This window comes from Pantherophis guttatus, chromosome 5, assembly GCF_059756535.1.
Source record: "Pantherophis guttatus breed Tessera chromosome 5, ASM5975653v1, whole genome shotgun sequence".
NCBI classification, from domain to species: Eukaryota; Metazoa; Chordata; class Lepidosauria; order Squamata; family Colubridae; genus Pantherophis; species Pantherophis guttatus.
This window is the reverse complement of record NC_142067.1, coordinates 45305881-45328079: the sequence shown is the minus strand read 5'-3', so window position 1 is coordinate 45328079 and position 22199 is coordinate 45305881. Positions and strand designations below refer to the sequence as shown.

Here is a 22199-nt window from a genome sequence, read left to right as displayed (position 1 = left end):
AAATAGATGCTTTTAATACAGCTTTTGGCTTGAAGCCAAATTTAATCATAGTTACTGTTGATCCACTAAAATTAATTAAACATAAGTTAATAATGACTAACAAGTTGTATTGATTTCACTGGTTCACTTTATCTTTGTCTTTAATTGAATCCCTTGGTATTTGATTGTAGTTGTCATGGTTTTAGAAAATGAATAGAATTTAAGCACATAGACAGGGCCAATAGTAATCTCCAAATAAATTGATTTATTCACTATATTTATGTAGGCATGTTAACCCAGAATTTGAAAACAAGGTAAAAATGTTGCCTTTGACTTTGTCTGTGGAAGATATGCCATAGTATTCAATGCAAGTCCTGATGTAAATACTTTTACTCTGTTAGTGGCAGGACTAATTTTAATCCAGTTGTATGCATCACAACATTCTATTCAATCATACTTTTTATAAAATAAAATGCATTCTTGTCTCCTAATATAATCGTAATACATATTCATTATTTCTCTGACAGAGATGGTTTTTTAAGAAAGTAGGAGAATATATTAGTACACTATAAATAAATAAATTATTGCTGTTTGGAAATGAATTCAATTTTTTCAGAGTTAAATAATATATTTTATTTGATTTATTCCTGATTGCACAATACTTTTAGATTGACTATATCACCAGGGCAGCCATTTGTGAATGGGTCATCTCTATCCACTCCTAGTATTTTCTCAGAGTTCAGAATTTCTCTAAAAGTGCTTCTAAGATAAAAAGTGCTAAAAATACATTCTAGATTTTCTTGTATTTCCTTTTCTTCCTTTGCATTTACAGAATTAAAACAACAACAAAACACTTTTGAATATATTTATTCCCCTGCTTGTGATAAATAGATATGTAATAAAATCACTAACAGCATTTATGGTTTAAAGAGTAACCCTAGGTATTAGTAAAATTGTATCACTGAAATATTATTTTCTTCTTACTGCAAATACAAATTTATTTCACTTCTTTGATGTGACAAAAAATAAAGCTCTTTGAAGTTCAATGAAAATAAATTATGAGTATAATAAAGAAACAAAGTGAAATAGAGATTCTGCAGTTTTATTCAGTTCATAGGGTTCAAGCTTAACATTACCATACATGCTCATAGGTAAACTGAGAATTTTATGTTTCAAGATATACCCCTAAAGTTGGGTTCAGCTTATCCATAGATGGACACACACACACACACACACACACACACACACACACACACACACTTACACACTTTTTTTCTTGTCAGTGTATCATATAAGTTAATAGATGTGCATCTAGATATGCATGTTATAGTTTAATAGATGACAGATAATGCAAATATTATAAACTGATAATAAGGCATAGTAGTGATTGTAAGCTTCTACTCAATGAAAACAAAAACTTTAAAAAGTTATGAAAATACAAAAATATTACAAAATATGCGCTTTAAGTTTTGTTAGAGTCAAACTAAAAAGTATTTCCCATTCATTTTTGAGGCATTTGGAAAGGTGTGGAAGGTTTCCCTTATAGGTCTTAATCCTATTCATTGTTTCCTGCAAATCAGTAAAATCCCAAGGAAGTGTGTATACAATTGCATTCTCAATTTTTACTCTTTTCAAAAATCAATCTCATCTGACTTTCAGATTATAAGGCAATCCAGAAGCATTTTCTCTGTGTTGGTAATGACTACAGGTAGTCCTTGAGTTATGAATGAAATGGAGTCTGCCCATTCCATTCATAACCTGAGGATTTGTGGGAGTGAATCTCATGCCTTGAACGCAATCACTTCTTCCTTTCGCCCACGCATTCGCTAATCGAATGTGTGGTTCGTTAAGTGTACATGAGGTATTTCAGGGTGGGAAAGGCTATGGGGGGGCCTAGTGATGGAACAGGCCACCTGATTAAGACCACCCAAGGCCTCCACAGCTCACTGAAATACGTCATGCTCCCCACAATTGCTTCCCACCCAACCTATCATGCTGAGTCACTTACCATGCAAAGATCTAGCAAGCTGTCTCCTTTCCAGCCTCTCAGCCACGTGCCCCTCCACAGTTCAGGTACTTTGCCAGCTGAAACGGAGCATCGGCGGGGCAGGTGCGCCCCTCTGAAGCTCCGTTTTGGTTGGCAAAGTGCCGGGTGAGGCCTGCACATGCCAAAACGGGGCACCTGAGGGGCGGACTCACTCAAATGTTGCAGAGCCTCTGCGGTTGTTCATAAATGAACAACTGCCGTACAACAGCCCTAATTTTTGGATTTGTTCGTAAACACTAGGGGGCACTTATCACGTAACTTTGAACATACAAGGGAACACTCGTAACTCAAGGATTACCTGTATTTTTCAAACTGGCCAGGCAATTTTCAGTGGTGGGATAATGGAAGAACCTAAGCACACATTTCTTTTCTCTGAATGCTGTGTCTGAAAAATGGTATTATTCAAAATCTAGAACATTTAAAATTCTATATTCTATAGGTATTACATAAGAGCCAGTTTGGTCTCGTGGTTAAGGCACCAGGCTAGAAAGTGGGAGACTGTGAGTTCAAGTCCTGACTTAGTATGAAAGCCAGCTGGGTAACTTTAGGCCAGTCACTCTCTCTCAGTCCAACCCACATCACAGGGCTGTTGTTTGTTGTGGGTGAAAAAAGGAGTAATATGCACTGTATATGTTCACCATCTTGGATTGTTTGTAAGAATAATAAAGTATATAAATAAGTAAATAAATATTCACTGTAATTACAGGCAAGTTACCGTAATAGTCCAGAATGTATCCAATGACTAAGGGCAACTCTGCATTAAACTACTTGCCTCAAGATTGCTCCTAAATCCAAATGAAAACATCCCAGTGCTTCTCAGTCTGAAAAAAAGTGACCATAGGTATTGCTTGATCAATCCTGTTCTACTTTCCCATCCAAGCATGGAAAATAATTCTCAGTGGCTAGTCTCTGTGTGGGTGGGTCTATTAGTCCTGTTTTTTTCCATTAAAAAGATTGGTTCTAAAAATCCTGTGTGGTGTCTTCCAGTCTCTTGAAGTCCTGTTTTCCACAACATATCACAATATTTGATGGTTGATTAGAACATCTTATTGGGGTCACATACGTGTCATCTCTTCATAACAGATGATATAGCTAACTCTTTGGGGAATAAAAAATCTATGCAGGAATAAGTAGCCAAAAGCTAAAATAAATATTAGGTACTTGAAAAATTGGTTTATGCTTCTTATAGTAGTTTATTTGCAGTGATTACAGTGATTATTTTTTTTTCATATTACAGAAAAAGAACATGATTGTAAACAAAAATCCTTAATAATAATGAAAAATATTTTTTTCCAGTGTCTAAAATCCTGTCCATTAGCTTTGTGATGTCCACAAAGTTTAAGATAGTATTACTGAATGTGTTGAACACAGCTATCATCTACTTGCCTGCTGTAATCAGATATGATAACAAAGGTTTTCATTGCCTTAAATCCATGGGGAACAGTTATTGTACCTTCTGTCTGCTTTCAAACTTATGGGAGACAAGAAGCAGAAAAATGTCAATACTAAAGAGATTCCATTACATTTCACAATATTGCTATTGCTAAATAACTGCTTAGATCTGTGCAAAAAATTCAATAAATGTAGGTTGATTATCATGCTTCAAGAAATATTGAAAGCAATTGGCTCCAAAGTCTTACAGTATATAAAATTTAGTGCTGAGTAGACAAAGTGCTTAATATACCAGTATTAAATTGCTGACTGGCTTGAAGTTCCCTGTCCTAGTATTTGAAGATTTGCTTCTTTTGTATTCTCATTCAAGTAAAAGATTGTACAAAAGAAACTTATTGTGGAAGGCCGGATCATCAAGCAGGTTACCACAAGGACGCAAAGTGATACTGAACTTAGGCAATAACTTCGATTTCTGTTTGTTGTGTGCTTCCTTAATTTTGTTGATATTAAACAATAGGCACTACATTTAGAATGAGCCTACATACAATTTAGCTATTTACAAACATTAAGTATTTTGTTTATTCTATTATGCCTTAGGTTCATTTATGTTGTAGTTTCTTTCTGTCAGATATTGAAGAAGAGCTCAAAACCAGAATCCATTTCAGATTGCATTTGCTTTGGACGAGTTTAAAAAATATTAATATTTATGAAATAATAAAAACAACTATTTTGACTTATATGCACTTATCTAATATACTTGTTTTATATGCATATACTCATTATATTCACTATTTTATATACCTTTTATGTAATATATAATATATTATACATTGGAAGTAATGATACTGGTAAACAATGGTTAGTATGATATAGTTCTATGAAAAATACTTATTTTCTGAATCTTTTCAGAATCTGATTGTGCAGATAATGCCAAATTTTATTCTGGTTTCATTTATTTGGTAAATAAAAGCACACAGATGTGATCTAATTCTATAAAAAATACCAGTTGCCTTATTTTGAATAACCAGTTGAATCACTTGAACTGACACAAGTGCAGTCAAGCTTAGCATTGGGAACCAGTATTTGCACAGGAGTTACAGTTTGTGCTCATTTCTCCCCGGCAAAGAGCTTCCATGCTGACTCAGTAACCTTTGAAGTTTCTGTAGCTCATTTCTGTTCCTACAATATTACCATGAAGTTTTACAATACTATTTGAAATATTAAATGTATTCTTCTTTAGCTATCCTTTTATTGATTTGCTTGGACATTTTGGATAACTGTCCTTCTAGCTGACCTCCTTTCACTTCATCTTAAACTAATGGAAGTTGATCCAATATTTTGTTTACATTTTGTTTGTTTATTATTTATGCTGTCTTTTGTAATGGCTGTTTAGATCCTGAAATAGCAAAATATCCATAACTATTAGAATATCACCTCCATGCAGTTATACTGTTGGTATAACTTTCTTATTGTGAAAAATATATTTGATATCTAATATTACATGCTTTATTAAATGTTTAATAAAATGTTTGATTGAAATGTGGCCAAAGTTTGCAAAGCAGGGGTGTCATAGGTGAATCCAACATGCCCACCAAGCTGCTGCATTTTGGACCAGCGGAAGCTTTTGAGTGATCTTCAATGTCAATGTCATGTAGAATGTATTGCAGTACTCGAACCATGAGATAATTAGGGCACCAGAAACTATCTGAAGGGACTGCTGATCCAGGGAATGGTACAATTACTACCGTATATTAGATTAGGTTGTGCAAAGACACTGCTGGCCACATCAATCATCATCTAGTGAGATCTCTGAATCCAGATAGAACCAATTGTGAGATCACACCCGAGGTTAAAAATAGAATACTCTCAAATCCATGTGGTCATAAAACCTTCAGCTACACAGTCTTGGTAAAACTGAGTAAGAGTCAGTTCTTCTCTATCAGGCCTGCACAATCACTAGGAAAGAAGGCTGGCCAAGGGTTGACCGATAAAATTGGTTATCATATATGTATATATATGACACTAAACTCCAAACCCACAGGTGATCCTTTAGCAATTTCATGTAAATGTTAAACAAGAGAGGAGAGAGTGTTGAGTCCTGTGCAAGGCCTTTATATGCAAAATTGAGCAAGAATCAACGAATAAAAACATACAAGTAATTAATGCACAAATAATTAATATGGGAGGAACGTATTTTCAAGATACATATTGTCACATTCTTGAAGCTACATAACAAAATTTGGTCACATTATAAGTCATCCAAAAGTTCTTGTTAGCTAATGGACAGTACATAATGATCTGAACACCATGATATTACAAATAAAAAAGAGGTAGATTAAATATTGATTTCAATCTTTTTCTATCACAAGTGGCAAGTTATAGGGCAGCAAGGGTCTGGACAAGTTGAAATAGGCTGAAGCTGAATTTAGCAAGATGGAGTTCATGTTAGTACATTGCAGGTTTTTGACATCTCTGTTTCGTGTCTTGGTGGAATGGTATTATGAAAAAACAGTTTGGTGGAATGGCATTATGAAAAAACACTCTATTCCCAAGTGTATGACTTGGGGGTAGAGCGTACATGGGTTGGCACTAATGAAAATCCAGAGACTTCAGTTAGAATATAGCAGTTCAGTTGCTAGTGTATATGGACCCTGCACTGGGTACTTATTAACTTTCATATTTAGTTCAAAATGTTGATGTTGACCCATACATCTCTACCTGGTTTGGTGCCAAGATACAGTATCTTCATGGCTATACTTCCACTATTTTAAACTAGTCTTTTGAAAAGTACCTGGGAGAAAGTGTTTAGCAATTTCTTATCTGGGGAAAGTAAGGGATGGAAGCTTGTTGAAACAGTTTCTTAGTTGTGGCAGTACTACTCTAAAATATTCTTCACAGGAAATGTGAGCAGCCTCACATTAGGTTTAGAAAATTATTAAGAGCAGAACTATTTAAAGGGTCTTTGATGTCTGGCTGCAATCTATTTATTTATTTCCAGGTATTTGTTTATTCTTGTTAGAAGATATATGTATATTAGTTCTGTGATTTTAGTTTTGACCACTTAATTGTAGTACATAGTTTAATGTAGATGATTCAATGGGGATAAATAAATAAAACTTGAAAAATACATGTTATTTTCTAACTGTAGAGCAATACTATCTGGTATTATTAATTTGTTTTGTTTTTTTAAATGTAACTCTTATGAGTCTAAGAACAATTTAGTGGCATAATAAACTTGGCTGGAGACAGAATACAGGAGTAGGCAAACGTTTTATTTAAAGTTTAAATACTGTAATGATGAAAATATTGGATTGGGACTGGAGAGTTTAAGTCTATCCTTAACCCAGAAATGGATGACCTTAAGTCAATTATTTCTTTCCCATCCAGCTATCCTGCAGGGTTGGTATTGTAGAAATGAAATGGAAATCCCTGTGGAAGCCATCATGGCTTGGAAAACAATGGTGGGACAAGAGTTTGGCATAAAGTTTGGAATAAATAAATAAATAAGAGATAAGAGATAAAACTGTCTCTTTATAAAATATGATTACATATTGTGATAAATTATTACAATAATAACTATGGTAATTGTATTTCTAGAATTTGCTAGAGAACTCTAAAAATCGCTTTGTTTCATACAAATGCTGATTGATTAAAAAGCTCCCAGCAAGTTCTCTGCTGGCAGTCTTCATGTTACTGTTTTGCTCTCTCTTATCATTTTAGAGACAAAGGAGAGAGAAAACATTAAAGGTATTTCCACGAGGTGCTGACCATACTGTTCTCATTGTGACACTAGAAACTGCTTAACTCAGAATTATATGGATTTGTTTTTTGAAGCGAGATAATTCATTGCCTGGATTTTCCATCTTGAAATTTAGCATTGCTCTTTATTGGAACCACGAGAAAAATTCAAATACTGTACATGAAATTCTAAATCTAACTTTTCTAAATTTTCAACACACAGCAAATAAAATAGCAATAATAATCATAATAATATCAACGATAATTTCTTCAGCTTTGTCATTTTCTAGAGTGACAAACAAAAAATATAATAGGTTTGAAGGAAGTAGGTCTACTTTTGTTACTTTAATAATAAAGATGAACTGCATGAAGCAAATATGGATATATTGTAAAAGAAACAATAATAGACCTGGGATAAGGGAAAGGTAAGAGCTTTAATTTTATCTTAAGTTATTTTCCTGTGTTCACACCAATACATATTTTATGGACTGTTGGTAGGTCCTAAAGCACAGATGCATGGCACACAAATTCCAATAAAATTAGCATCCTTTTCTCATTCTCTCTCCTGCTTTTTTGTTTGTGTGTGTCTTTATACGTTGATGTAAACGTGCATGGTAACCTTCAGAAGAAAATTCAAACTGACATTTACAATCAGGGCTTAGTGTGAGATATGCAGCCAGAAATAGCCTGGGACAGTGTCAGAGAATTAAGTCTTATTTCCTACAAACGTAAATTCTTTCTGGTCTTAAAGCCACACTAATTCTTCTTTCTCCTGCCATCTAACTATTACCAATTATAGTCAATATAATCCAGGCATGATATCCAGGAATTGCAAAACAATATTCTTCAGGTAACACTGTCATAAATGGGAAACACAGGAATCTTTCTTTCCCAGCAACCTCCTTACAGTTTATTGTTTTTTGGTTGTTCAATTGATTGTAGAAGGGCCACTGGGAGTGAATGGAAAAATTTCCCATGTAAAATTTCAAAATCACTGCTTTCCCAATACTCCTGGCAGGAAATTAGCAATCTGAGACTATTACTGGGTACAAAGACACATACTTTGGAAACTGGTGGTTTCTTCTCGTTGCAGACAGTAGGAGGAAGCCATACATCTTGTCCATGCTAGTCAGATTAATCAGATGGCTGTCAGAAATCAATCTCTTGGTTACTTGTTGGCTGATCAGGTCACTGGCTGAAACCCCACTAGTCATGTCCTCAAGCAAAATTATTTCCCAACAATATTTCCCAAAAAATCTTGAATATTGTATTGAACATTCAAACCTGAACCACTCCAAAAAGTACTCAAATTTGTTGAAAGGAAACCCCAGAAGCATTCAAAATCAGTGATCAGTCATACTAAATGTCAGCAAAAAATAAAACATTCTTGGCAGGAAACTTTCTTATTCTAGTTTTTAGTAATAAGGATTTGTAGGATGGACTCATTCTCCAGTAAACCACACTATTATTTTTTTTTACTCCACAAAACTGAATGATTGCTTTCAGTGCTGCATTTGGACTTAATAATAAAACTTATCTCACGAATAAAACTTATCTCTAGGTGGCTTAGAACTAAGAGATCCAGTAAGTTTCCAATATAAGTAAATTGGCCCTTTGGGTCAAGAATCCAGAATAAATAATCTCCAACTGAACTTTATCACTGCAAAGTCAGCTTTTATGAAATTTCTGAGCATATAATTCTAATGTTTTGTTGCTTATAACATTACATCTTTTTTTGTTTGATTCACAGTGAAAATGACATTTGATTTTATACCCAATAATACAAAATGCTTTTAAGGAAGTTGGACAAAACAGATCTTGACAAGAAAACAATGTATTTGAGAATGTTTTTAATAAATAATGTGACAAAAATTACTTTTATGATTACTGATTTCTTGGTATGCAAAATTATGGCTAAAATATGGAAGTTTTTTTACATGAACATAATGAAAAACAATCACATGGGTTGTTCCCTCAGTACTGCACTCTTTTTATGGTAACTTTTTCTTAAAAATTGACTAAATGAATTTTTTTTAGCCCTCAGTTAATACCAAAGTATTATTTTTTTATTTTTCCTGATGAGGCTAGGCCTGAAAATTGTCCATAAACAAATACACAGTTTTCCATTAGCATCGATGACAAAAAATATATTTATAATTACAAAAAAGATAATAAAAATCTACAGAGGACATCATCCTGTAATTTCAAAAGGAACTAATGGCTCTATTTCAGTTTCTGTGGAAATTCAATGTCAAGATAAGTAACCACAAAGAATTTTAAATCCTTAAGATGATATAATGTTCTGCTTATGGTCCATTCTTAAGATTACTACCTTTATCATCTGTGAAGCATTCAAATATTTCCAATACAAACACAGAACATTAACAAAGTATGAAAAAAGAACACGAAGTCTTAGCATCTTACAGTAAGACAAAAACTATTAATAGTTACAATGTTTTACAAATAAAGTTTAGTGATTGTGCTTTTAAAACCAAAAAAAAAAAAAAAAAAAAAGATAAACAGTGCATTAAAAAAAATCCAAACATACCCTCCCCCAAAGAAACCCCACGAACCAAACAACCATTAAGTGGCACTTTTTTTTTATTTAAGGTAAATTGACACTATAAAGTAGAGGTCTGAGATTTGGGCCAGTCAGGTTGATATCTTTCTGAATGATAGTGTAAAATGTCCATTGCTTTTTAAAACTAATTTAAATAGCATTGATTGAGGCCAACAACTGCTTGACTCTTCTGATAAACTTAAATTATAATGTAACTGCCAAGTTCTCACTGACATGCTTTCTTCCTATCCTAAAGAACACTTGCAGTAAAGAATGCAATGATTAAATGGATTAGGCTCTAGACAAATTAAATTACTAAAGGAATTCAAAAACTGTTTATGTATTTACACAATGTGCCACCATAATCCAAATTGAATAAATTTGTATTTTGATAACAAAGGGATGTGACTGGTGGAAAACAATACAACGCCACAGACAGCAATACAGCCTGTATAATAACATTGTGTCTTCTGCATAGATGTAATTATTTGCAACATTTTATTGGTTTATCAGTGGCAGTTTACACCAGGTGGGGACAACCTAGTACCCATAATTCTTAACTATTGATTTATGGGAGTTTTAATCTAAAACGTCTGGAAAAGTATCAGGTTGACTATGCCTTTTATAAGGGTTTATAAATGCAAGTCATGACTTTTCTACATTGTACTGCTTTGTTTCCAATGAAAGAAAACAATGGCTTTCTTTTTTTGTCCAAAAACATAGCACCAAAAAAAAGCAGCTTAATTGGTCTCATGGACAGATCAAACGCCCTCTCCATTATCTAAAATAAACATGGGATATTAATAATTAGATTTTTAAAAGAGCTTTAAAATAAAGATTCTGACAATAAGACAAAAAACATGAAAAAGTGTTCATTCTGATTGCACTGAACATTATTCTTTCTGGCATCAAATATCATCAGACTTGAGGCATCTTAAGTGATATCTTTGTGATTAAGTTTCAGAAATGTGTTACAATACATCTCTTCTTCAGCTTTCGGTCTCCTATAAAGCAATAACAAAAATTACTATGCATTATATTTCTCAAAGTATTTTTATGCCCCATTTCAGAAATTGTATGTATAAAAAAAAGTCAAATATAAGAAGTAGCCAAAACATTATGTAAGTTTTTAAAAAATTCTTTTAAATACAGGTAGTCCTTGACTTACCACAGTTCATTAAGTGACCGTTCAAAATTATATCATCACTGAAAAAAGTGAGTTATGACTAGTTTTCACGCTTATGACCATTGTGGCCTCTTCATGGTCATGTGATCAGAATTCAGATGCTTGGCAATTGACTCATATTTATGACTGTGTTGCAGTGTCCTGGAATCATGTGATCACTTTTTGTGACAAGCAAATCAATGGGGAAGCCAGATTCATTTAACTGTGTTACTAACGTAACAACTGCAATAATTCACTTAACAACAACAAAGGTCACAAAATGGAGTAATATTCACTTAACAAATGTCTCATTTAGCAACAGAAATTTTGGGCTCAATTGTGGTCATAAGACTGTAATTAGATTTTTGTTTTCAAATGGTTCTTCTAATCAGGAAGTACAATAATTACTTCTTTATCATAATTATGGCTCTAATATAATATTTAAATTTCAAAGGTCTTTGATGCCTTGATTTTTATGATTGTATGATACACCATCATACATTTCAAACTGTATATTGTATATTGATAATAAAGAGCAAAACCTGTAAAGAAGTCCAACATTTTATAGATTTACTGGGCTTTAAATAAATATGAAACTACAATACAACAGTAATTATAATTTTTCTACTATAACTCTAAAATTCTGTAAACTATCAATAAAAGGATGTTCTGCTTTGAGGACAAACTTTCAGGTTTCCACAAAGATTTTCATATTTCTAATAACTACTGAAACTCCTATTACCTGCAATTCATCTTCATCTTCTCCTTGTTCATAAGTTCCAAATACCTGCATTTCTGCAATATTCCTTCGACTTAAATTTGCTTGCTCTGCCTTTTGTCTACTTCCTGATCCTCTGGATGACATTGAGCTTGAAGAACTAGGATCTCTGGTATTATTAGATGTTGGAAATGTTGGTCTACAGTATGGCAAAATATCCTCTAAAAAGATATGCACATATGTTAGCAATGCCTTAGATAAAATGCTCACATACCCAGCAAGTATATTTTTAAATGAGTTCAGATCAAATTGATTTAAAGAAAGACTCTGAAAAACTTTGAAGTCAAATAGAAAGATCCTCTTGAATGGAAAAATTATCTGTTTATGTTCCAAGTTGGTAAGACTTTGGAGGTTGATTGTTATAAAGCACCATATGATTTGGCATTCAGGGATTTACAGGATCATCTCCAACACTCAGAATTAAATCATGCAATACAGTAATTCTATAACAAACTGCATGAAGCACCTGTGGGTATTGGTTTTCAGTGGTGTAAAGTTATAGTAAATTCTCCCCCTTAAGGTTAGTTTAGCTGCCTTTTTAGTGGTCTTACAAAACTTATAAAAACTGATTTAGATAAAGTTTGGTGAATAATATTTTGGTATCATATTTTGGTCCCTCACTGAGAGAAATGGAAGATTGGTTGAGAAATGTGGAAAACAAACAAACAAACTAATAATCTATTATTAACTTTGATCAAATTCTCTCTCTTCCTTCCCCCTTGGATATTTAAATAACTTGGTGATGTTTGTTGGTCTCATCTATGAAGTGCCAGGAAAGAAAATTATTTTTTGATCAGCAGACAAGTCGAGAACACACAAATAAATTAGTTCATGTCAATTCATTGAACAATTCCTTATCATACACACCTATCCCCTCATTCACAATAGCAAAAACAATATGAACGTAGTGATCCTGTGATATTGTTCTTTGAAAATGGGTTGTCTTTGTGTGTCAGGGAGAAAGAGGAAGTGTGAGGTAAAATAGTGCGTGTATATGGATGTATGTGCATATATACAGGACTATTAATGTCACTTTTAAAAGTATCAAACCAGAAAATAATGGGAATGAATTATTCTGACTGCCAATAAATTTAAAGATAACTAACAATAGACATACAATGGCCGTAAGCAACAAGTTCTATTATGTAATCTAATAGTATATATTTATGCCTCTGAATAGATTATAATCTGAGATCACTAACCCATTTATTTCAGTATTTGCAATAACTGGATACTAAAAGCCATTTGTATTAGAGAATGGCAAATACTCAACTTTGAATATTTATTGAATAAAAAGTATGTGCTGCCTCATCTTTTACTATATATAGTTGTTAATCTAAACCTTACTTAGTTCTTGGACTTCCAGAACTGTCATTTTATCTTAAATACGGTGATTCCAATAGATGTTTAGATAGATGTTGGCTAGGATTAGTTTTATGAAGTGAAGATTTATTATTGACATAAATACATAAAGTAAGAAAGATATATATTGTGAAGTTTCTAACTCAAAAATTCTATGAATCATTAATCAATGCACAAAGCTTTTTCCTAGCATTTTAAAGATTGTTTTAGAAGATAATAAATTAGTCATTAACAGTGCTTTCAATTTACCACTTGCTTTTTGCCATTAATATATAAATTGTAAAGCAAAAGGTACAAAATAGTGGAGTAATTTCCTACTGACTTATCCTAACCCATTGTCACATACATCTTGCTTTGGTGTTCATTTATGTAATTTACTCAATTTCTAGTATGCTCTTTCATGTTCAAGTTAGCTGATATCAAGAGCTAGCCTGGATAACATTTTATACTGAGGACTGTAGGTATTTTTGTTGTAGACCTTACTGATTGTTCTAGAAAAACAGACCACCTCAATATAAATGACTTATAAATGATTTCCTTGTTCAATATTTATTGTCTCCATTACCCACTTAGGTGCATGATAAATAACTTTCATTTTGTCATCCTTTTTCGCTGTTACCAAAGGGCTGAATTTGTGTTTTGTTTTCTTATTTTTTTGCTTCTAGGAATATGCTTTTAAAGAAGTCGGGAAAATATGGTCATTGAGATAACCTAGAAGAGGTAAGTACACAACACTTCATAGGAGAAAATTAAGATTTATCAATTGTTTAATTTCTTTCCTGTTGAATAGCGTTTTGTACTATTTGTTTGTTTTTTACTACTATATAATTTAAAGATTCAAGATACTGTGCTATGCATAATCCCCCTCGAAATTTTTATGCCAATGTGAAATATGCTTTAGTGTCTAAGTGTTAACATGCAATATAGTCATTCATAAATATTGGAAATAAAATCAATGTATTAATTCACCTGGGGGAAGATGTGTTTTGGCTGGTGTGCCATCTCGTCTTGCTGGTTTGTTTCCTCTTAGCTTACTATCACTTTGCTGTTCCTGTGATTCTCTACGCTCCCCTGAACATGTCCACATATCAGAATGCTGACAGCCATCAGAGCCTTCTTTTCCCTTATAGCCTATTCCTTTTCTTTCAACTGCTCTTTCTGTTCTTGGTTCTATAGAGGACAACTTTGGCAACATCACAGGTCGTATATCCACTTGAGATTTGGACTGGGCAGTAGGAGATTTTATAGCTGGAGGTGGCACTGGTGGGGGCGGTAGATCTACAAATGGGAGAAAAGGGAAAATTATTCGATAAATATAACTAATTTAAGTTTACAATTAAATCTTTGCTTTTTATTGTTTTCATACATTTTGAAATCTTCTGAGAACACATTTATTAAACATGCCTCACCTAGGTTCAATTCAAATATTTGCTGTAGGATTGTAAAACTACGGTTCTGGATTATGTCATTCTCACATAATAATAATTGCATTTTAATAATTAAATAATTGAAAATTAAACAATTTTTATATCTAAACACCCTTAAGACTACAGTAGGTATCAAGCTTTAAGATTAAAAATGTCACTTATTGAGAAATGTACAATATTTCAAGAAATACAGTTGTCTATCAAATATTGCCTTGTCCCAAAAACTTAAAACGTATTTAAAGTATATTACAGAGTAAGTACATAAAATCCAGTTATTAATTCAATATTTATGGTTTTTGTTGCTCATTCACTAAGTTGTATCTGACTCTTTGTGACTCCATGAACCATAGCAAGCTATACTCCCCATCCTTCTTTGTCTCCTGGCATTTGCTCAAATTCATGTTCATTGTGCTGATGACATCATCAAACCATCTCACCCTCTGCATCCTGTTCTCCTTTGGCCATCAATACTTCCCATCATCAGGATCTTTTCTAATGAATTACCTCTTCTCATTAGGTGGCCAAAGTATTTGAGCTTTAACTTCAGTATCTGTCCTTCCAAAGAATAGTCAGAGTTGAATTTTTAGGATTGTCTGATTTGATCTCTTTGCAGTCCAAGCAACTCTCAAGAGTCTTCTCCAACAATTTGGAGAAGCATGAATTCTTCAGCATTCAGCCTTCCTTTTGATCTAACTCTCACATTTCTACTGGAAAACCACAGCTTTGACTATACAGTTCTTTCTCAGCAAGGTAATGTCTCTGTTTTTTAATATGCAGCCTAGGTTTGCCAACGCTTTCCTTCCAAGGAGCAAGTGTCTTTTAATTTTATAGCTGCAGTCAGCAGTGATGTCGGAGCAAAGAAAATAAAATCTGTCACTAGTTCCATTTCTTCCCCTTCTATTTGCCAGGAAGTGATGGGACTGAATGCCATGATCTTAGTTTTTTTAATGTTGAGTTTCAAGTCAATGTTTGCACTTTCCTCTTTCACCCTCATCAAAAAGCTCTTCAGTTCCACTTCATTTTTTGCCATTAGAATGGTACTGTCTGCATAACTGAGGTTGACAATCTTAACTCTAACATGTATTCATCCAGCCCAGCAGTTCGCATGATGTGTTCTGCATGTAAGTTAAATAAGTTCAATGACAATATATAGTCTTCTTGTTCTATTTTCCCTATTTTGAACCAATCAGTTGTTTCATGTCTGGCTCTAACTGTTGATTCTTGACCTGCATACAGGTTTCACATGAGACAGGTAAGGTGGTTTGGCACTCCCATTTAAGAATTTGCCATAGTTTGTTGTAAAGCAGACAATCAAAGGCTTTAGCATAGTTAATGAAGCAGAAGTAGATGTTAGTCTGGAACTCTTTTCCTTTTTCCATAGTCCAGCAAATGTTGGCAATTTGCTTTTTAATTCCTCTGCCTCTTTGAAATCCAACTTGTACTTCTGGTAGTTCTCAGTTCACATACTGCTGAAGCCTAGGATTTTAAGCATAATCTTCTAGAATGTGAAATAAGCGCAAATTGTGTGGTAGTTTGAACATTCTGTCAGGGCGCTGATTAATCCCATTCTGCCTTTGGGATAATCGCACCTTGATTAAGAGGAATGGATCGAGACTTTTCCTTGCAAGCATACTTTAAGAAAACAAAACCCGAAGATATATCTTCTAATTAAACTCATTTATTTGTTATAAAGAAAATAAAACATCTAACTATCTAAAGAAATTAATTGTTACATTTTTGCAAAAGTTTGTGCCGGCTATTTCTCAGCCGGACCTTTCTTGGCAAGAGAAGAAAGGAAAGAAAAGTGTGAGAAGGAATGTGGGTGGATGACATGCGCAGTTTAGCTTACTGATAAGGATTCTTGGCAAGCTACGGAAAGTCTGATAGTCCAGAAATGAGAGCTCAGCTGGTAAATAAAAAAAAACGCAGTGACACATTCTTTGGCACTGCCCTTCTTTGCAATTGAAATGTAAACTGCCATTTCCCAATCCTTTGTCCAGTGTTAAGTTTGTTGGCGTATTGTGTGCAGCATTTCAATAACATCGTCTTTTAGGATTTTAAATAGCTGAGCTGGAATACTATCACCTCTGCTAGCTTTGTTGTTGTTAAGAGTAAGTGGTAATAATTGAATACTAGTCTCCCTAAGCTGTTAGTTGCCAGAAATGAGATAACAACCTATATTTACCAGCTTAAGGGTAACTCAGTTATACATCCATTAAAACATTGTACCCTAAATCTTCAGAAGAGCACCAGGTTGAATTGGTGCTGAAAGTGCCTTGTCTCATACTGACCTCCCAATACTGTAAACTAAGACTGTCCTTTACAGGCTCTTCTTTCATACTTTAATAAGTGATGCTCTCAAAATACATAAAGGCTCAGTGAGAACATTTATGTGTTTGCTAATCTCTGGTAGCACTTGCATGTTCTGTATAATTTAGTTATAAAATAAAGTTGTAAAATTCAGTTTCATAATAATTATTCTTTTATGGTATACTGTAACCAACCATTTGTTAGGAAGAAACATGATAAAATGCTGATTCAATTTAAGGGAAATTAATTCAGTACTAATATATTTTGTAAAATAATAATAATAATAATAATAATAATAATAATAATAATAATAATAATAATAATAATGATAATTTGGTATATGCTAGTAACGATTGGCATAAAGAGTTATGCTCTTTATAGAAAGCTTTATCAAAACCTGCAGAGAAGGTAGAGAAACATTCATTACAACACATCATTCCTTGCTGAGAGGAATCCTTCAAATAAAAAAGGAAACTTTTCAGAGGTCAACACTATTTCACCCCTGTGGTATTTATTTAACAGCTCAACTCACAGAGAAAATCCAGAATCAATCTGCTTCATCTGCAGCAAACAGGCACACTTAGTTATTAAAAAAGAAAATGGAGGCCTCCATGGTGAGAAATAAAAAATAAATCACAGAGTGACATCAAACCAATATATGGAACTCAGAGGTAACTGGAAAAGGTCAGCTGCGTTCAACTATTTCATTTATTCATGTCTGCATATTGCTGCTTGCTTAAGAAAAACAATTAACCGGTTCTGTTTGATAGCATGTCCTACAGGGAAAATCTTCCATATATACATTTAGAAAAAAAAGAACTGCAATTTTCAACAAAATTGTACAGGGGGGGAATACAAAAACCATGGGAAAATTAATTCTGGAGAAAGAAAATCAATCTAACTATTCTGTTGTAAATTTAATGAAGGAAATGTAAATAGCTCCTTAAAAATATTTCAGATGTAACCCCTGCTTCTTCAGTCAGAAGGTAAGGCAATATAAATTAGCTGCTTTAAAACAGAGTCTTGTTTTCCTACTACTGGCATCAAACATTTGATCACCACATTTATAAATGGCCAACACATCCATATGAACAGCTAGCTTACTATTTTGCATTACTCAGGACTGGTCTTGTAGAGCTTCAAAAAGTCTTTGATACTGGGTATTGCGTCCTATTGTGTTTCAGCTAATGCTTAGATTCAATATTTCAGGCAGTCTGATCTTCCATTTGACACACACACAAAAAAAAACATCACTAAAAAACTACATCCTGAAATAGTGTAACAGGTAATTTGCATTTAGTACAAATAGTACTGCGGATGATGGGATTGTTAAGTAGTAATGAATGGTGCACTGTGGCACCTGATTAAATTCCTGAAAGTTCTGAAGTACAGTCACACAATATTCAATATATTACACTTCAGTAATTTGCCATTAAAGCTAGTAGTCTTACTGAAAATGAGATAGCCAAAACTTCTGGTTGCAGTGGATAGTATCTTTCTACAGTAAAATTAATACACTTATGTACTAGGAGAAGTTGGGGAAAGGATCCAAGTATTTTGAAAAAAAGCAAGATGCCTTCAACAGCCCTTTTCATAAGGCCCTTGCATACTGTACGTAATTCCAGTAAAATTATGTTAAAAATCACTCAAAAGATTTTTACGAAATAAAACTGTATATCCTTCAGCTTAATTGGTATTTATTACCAAGTTTTGGTAAAACATTGGAAGATGTTGCAAAAAGATATCTGTTTAGAAAAGTATTGTCAGAAATATAAATTCATCCTACAACTTTCCTTTGTAAGATCAATAGGCATATTTAACTGCTATTCCTTAGAATGTTGTTGTTAATTAAAAGAAGCCTGGGAAATCTTTTCAGAGCCATAAAGCTTTGAGTAAGTCTTTTATTCAGGCTAGGGGAAACACCTTTAACCCAACAGAATCACATGGATCAACCTTTCCCACGTTTTGCTTCTTTTGCAATCTCTTTCATTCAACTCTGTTATTTTTTTGTTTTCTATTTCTCAAAAGGACTATCTGAACTTGTAATATGTGCATCTCAAGGCACACATGTATAAAAGAAGGAAAACCCCACTCATCTCATCTCCTTTTTTATTTCTTTCCATAACTGAACTTTAGAAAGCTTTCTCTCCTTCATTTACTAATCTTTTGCCTCTGGGGGGGGGATTACCTTTTTACCTCCTCTGAAGCCAGATTTGAGTTGTCTGAGGCCAGACCCACCAGCCTAGAGTGGATTTTACCTCAGGAAATCTGAGTTGAAGACTGTTAGGGTCTTCCAATGGGCTGGGCATAAATACAGTCATGAGCTGAATTTAGTATTTATTTATTTATTGATTGATTGATTGATTTAGATTTATATACCGCCCTACTCCTGAAGGACTCAGGGCGGTGAACAGCCAAAAAGATAAAACACACAGATTATAAAATTTAAAACAGTATAAAAATGTATTAAACTATTTGGCCCGAGACGAATTAAAACATCCCCATATTTAAAAACAGATTTAAAATTACTCATACCGTTTAAAAGGGAAAGTTAGGCCAGGACAGCCTGTTGGAATAAAAAGGTCTTGAGGGTGCGGCGGAAGGTGCGTAAATCCGGGATCCTCCATATCTTGGGGGGAGCTCATTCCAGGTAACAGGTGCTCCCACAGAGAAGGCTCTCCCCCTGGGGGCCACCAGCCGACACTGTTTGGCTGACGGCACCCTGAGGAGCCCCTCTCTGTGAGAGCGTACTAGCCGGTGAGAGGCTATTGGTGACAGCAGGCGGTCCTGTAAGTATCCAGGTCCTAAGCCTTGGAGTGCTCTAAAGGTGGTAACCAAAACCTTGAAGCGCACCCGGAAGACCACCGGGAGCCAGTGCAACTCGCGCAGGAGAGGTGTTACATGGGAACGCCACGTCGCTCCCATAACCACCCGCGCGGCTGCACTCTGCACCAGTTGGAGCCTCTGGGTGCTCCTCAAGGGGAGCCCCATGTAGAGAGCATTGCATTAGTCCAGGCGGGAAGTGACGAGGGCATGAGTGACCATGCGTAAGGAGTCCCGATCCAGAAAGGATCCAGTATTTAACTGGCGAATCAGGTGGACCTGACAAAAAGTACAATATACAATGGCTCCTTAGATTTTAGAGGAACAATTGTCTTGGATCCTTGGCTGCATTTGAATCCTGGGAGAGCCAGCTGTCTTCACCTGATTAGCTGATTCCAGAATCAGACAAAAAGATATACACAATACTCACCCTTTGAACTGATTTGAGTCCCTGATTCCTGAACAACTGTGATTTTAGCAAGCCAAGTAACAAAGTGAACACACCCAGCCAAAGACTACTGCAAAGCAATTACTGATAACAACTCCTATTGTCTTTCTCTTCCAAGTTTTGAAGAAACAAGCTAATCCTGGCCTTCAGGAACAAAATCTCTTTGTATGGTAATTATTTAGTCCTCCTTCCCTTTTCTTCTTCAATCCAAAAATATTCTCTGTTTTTCTTTTCTGTTTTCTAAGAAAGGAAACCTCTAGAATTCTGATATTCTGTGGTAAAAAATATCACAGAATATGATATTCTTTGCCACAGGTTTCTGCCTTCTCTAATACCTGATAACTGTGCAAAATAGAACACTTCTTGAAACCTTTCACCCATACCTGGCACACTCGGAACTCCTGCTTATCTTTCTTTTACTGAACTGAATGTGCTATTTTCTGAACTTCCATTTTTCTCTGTTAAAGCCAGGAATTCATTGCAGTCCTGTCATTGCTAAGATTCCCTTCCACTGTTTTCCTGATGCACATTCAATTTTGATTAAACATCAGAAAATGTTTCTTAGTGACAAAACTGTGCAACAGCAGAACAGAGGGCCTCTTGATTTAATGAAATGGCCCTCATTAGAAATATTTCAACAAAACCTGGATGGGTATGTCTCAGGACCTCCTATAGTGGTAGATTCTTTGTGGAAGGTTGAGTAAGATGATCTCCAAGATCCCTTTTATCCTACAATTTTTTTTATTATAGAAAATCAATTGCTATAACCAAAAACAAACAAGGGATTCTGATGACATCAATCTGAAAATTCTTATTCATTTCAAATGTGAAATAGGTGATCGTCTACCAAAATAATAAACAATTAGCATAGCCTGCTTTATCAGCAGCATTTTCATATAGCAAATTACGCAAAGATTTACAGCTGCTGCTATGTTTCTCTACTCTCTGAGCTGTTCTGGCTCTTCCATCTGGATAAGAACTTCTGTGATTGATTGCAAGCAGCCAATCTTTGATAGGCTAGTTAGCAGTGGTGAAACCCTTCGTGGTTTGCCACTGGTTCTCTGCCCACACATGCACAGTGTGTGGTAAATGCAGTGTGCGTGTGCATGCGCAGTGTGCACAGTGCACACCAAACGTGCGCTTTGTGCGTAAAAAGGACGCTTAACAAGGTAAGTAGGACAGCAAGAGAGGGAACAGCTGTGCCATGCTATTTAGATTCGCTAGAAAACAGGATTTTCTGCTTTATAGCGAATATAAATCATGCAGCACAACTGATCATCGGAAATATCAGTTTGGACCAACCAGTAGCTTTTTTTTTACTACCGGTTTGCCGAACCAGTAGCTTTTATCACTACTGGTTCGCCCGAACTGGTACGAACCAGTAGAATTTCACCACTGCTAGTTAGCTAGTGCTTCCTGATTGGCTGGTGGCTAGAACCTCATCCCTTAAAGTCTGAGAAGGGATATGAGGTGACTTGAAGAGAGAAGAAGTCTCGAGGGGAAAAATTGGAATCAAAGTGCAGGAAAGTAGAAATACAGGTTCCAGCAGATCAGAGGGGGAAAAGACAGAGGCAGACTGAAAGGGAAGGGAGACAGTGTGTGTTTTGGAGGAAAAGAATTACTGGCTGTAGCATTCTTGCTACTGCAAGAGAAGTGAACAATCCTAATTGTTGGCGGAGCTCAGAACTGGCTGCATTCCTGATCCAGCTGCAGTTTCCTGATTCATCACCTCTGGATAGAGAGGAATATTATCTTAAATAAAGCATAACAAATCCTACAAGGTAGGTCGATGTATTTGGGCCGGAGGACTGTTCATTGGAGAAGAGGGTCAAAAAGACCCGATCATCAATGGCTCCTTTGTGGTGAGTGCCACATTAGTCTTTCAAGTCAGGATTAATGCCAGAGGAAAGGATGGTAACCAGCATTACTCACATTTTCAGAAAGGGACTAATGAGAAAGATGGGAAATTGTGGGCTAGTTATTTTGTCTAACATCTTTTCTTGGAAAACTGGTATTCACAAAGAAAAATGGAATGCTAAATTAGTCTTGGTCTGATCCAACAGGACTATTATTGTTTTACAACAACACTTTATGCATTCAATGCTTGCTTGATTTTCAAGCACATATTTGATAATATACTGATCTGAATTTCAAGAGATTTGCTATTAAG

General features: G+C 34.7%; 1 protein-coding gene across 12 annotated transcripts in view; it reads right to left on the bottom strand.

Moving 5' to 3' along the window:
- Positions 1-8989: 8989 nt before the first annotated feature.
- The window catches only part of ROBO1 (roundabout guidance receptor 1), a 532491-nt gene continuing 519281 nt past the window's right edge, over positions 8990-22199 (bottom strand). For 10 of the 12 annotated variants that reach the window (XM_087895014.1, XM_087895012.1, XM_087895010.1 and 7 more), the window contains 3 exons: positions 13991-14299; positions 11624-11820; positions 8990-10720 (listed from right to left, as the gene is read on the bottom strand). In XM_087895014.1, coding sequence (XP_087751140.1) covers positions 10706-10720; positions 11624-11820; positions 13991-14299 — 521 coding nt within the window. In that variant the 3' untranslated portion in view covers positions 8990-10705. The remainder of the gene's footprint in view (positions 10721-11623; positions 11821-13990; positions 14300-22199) is intronic. The other 2 variants (XM_087895011.1, XM_087895019.1) reach the window with 1 other exon arrangement.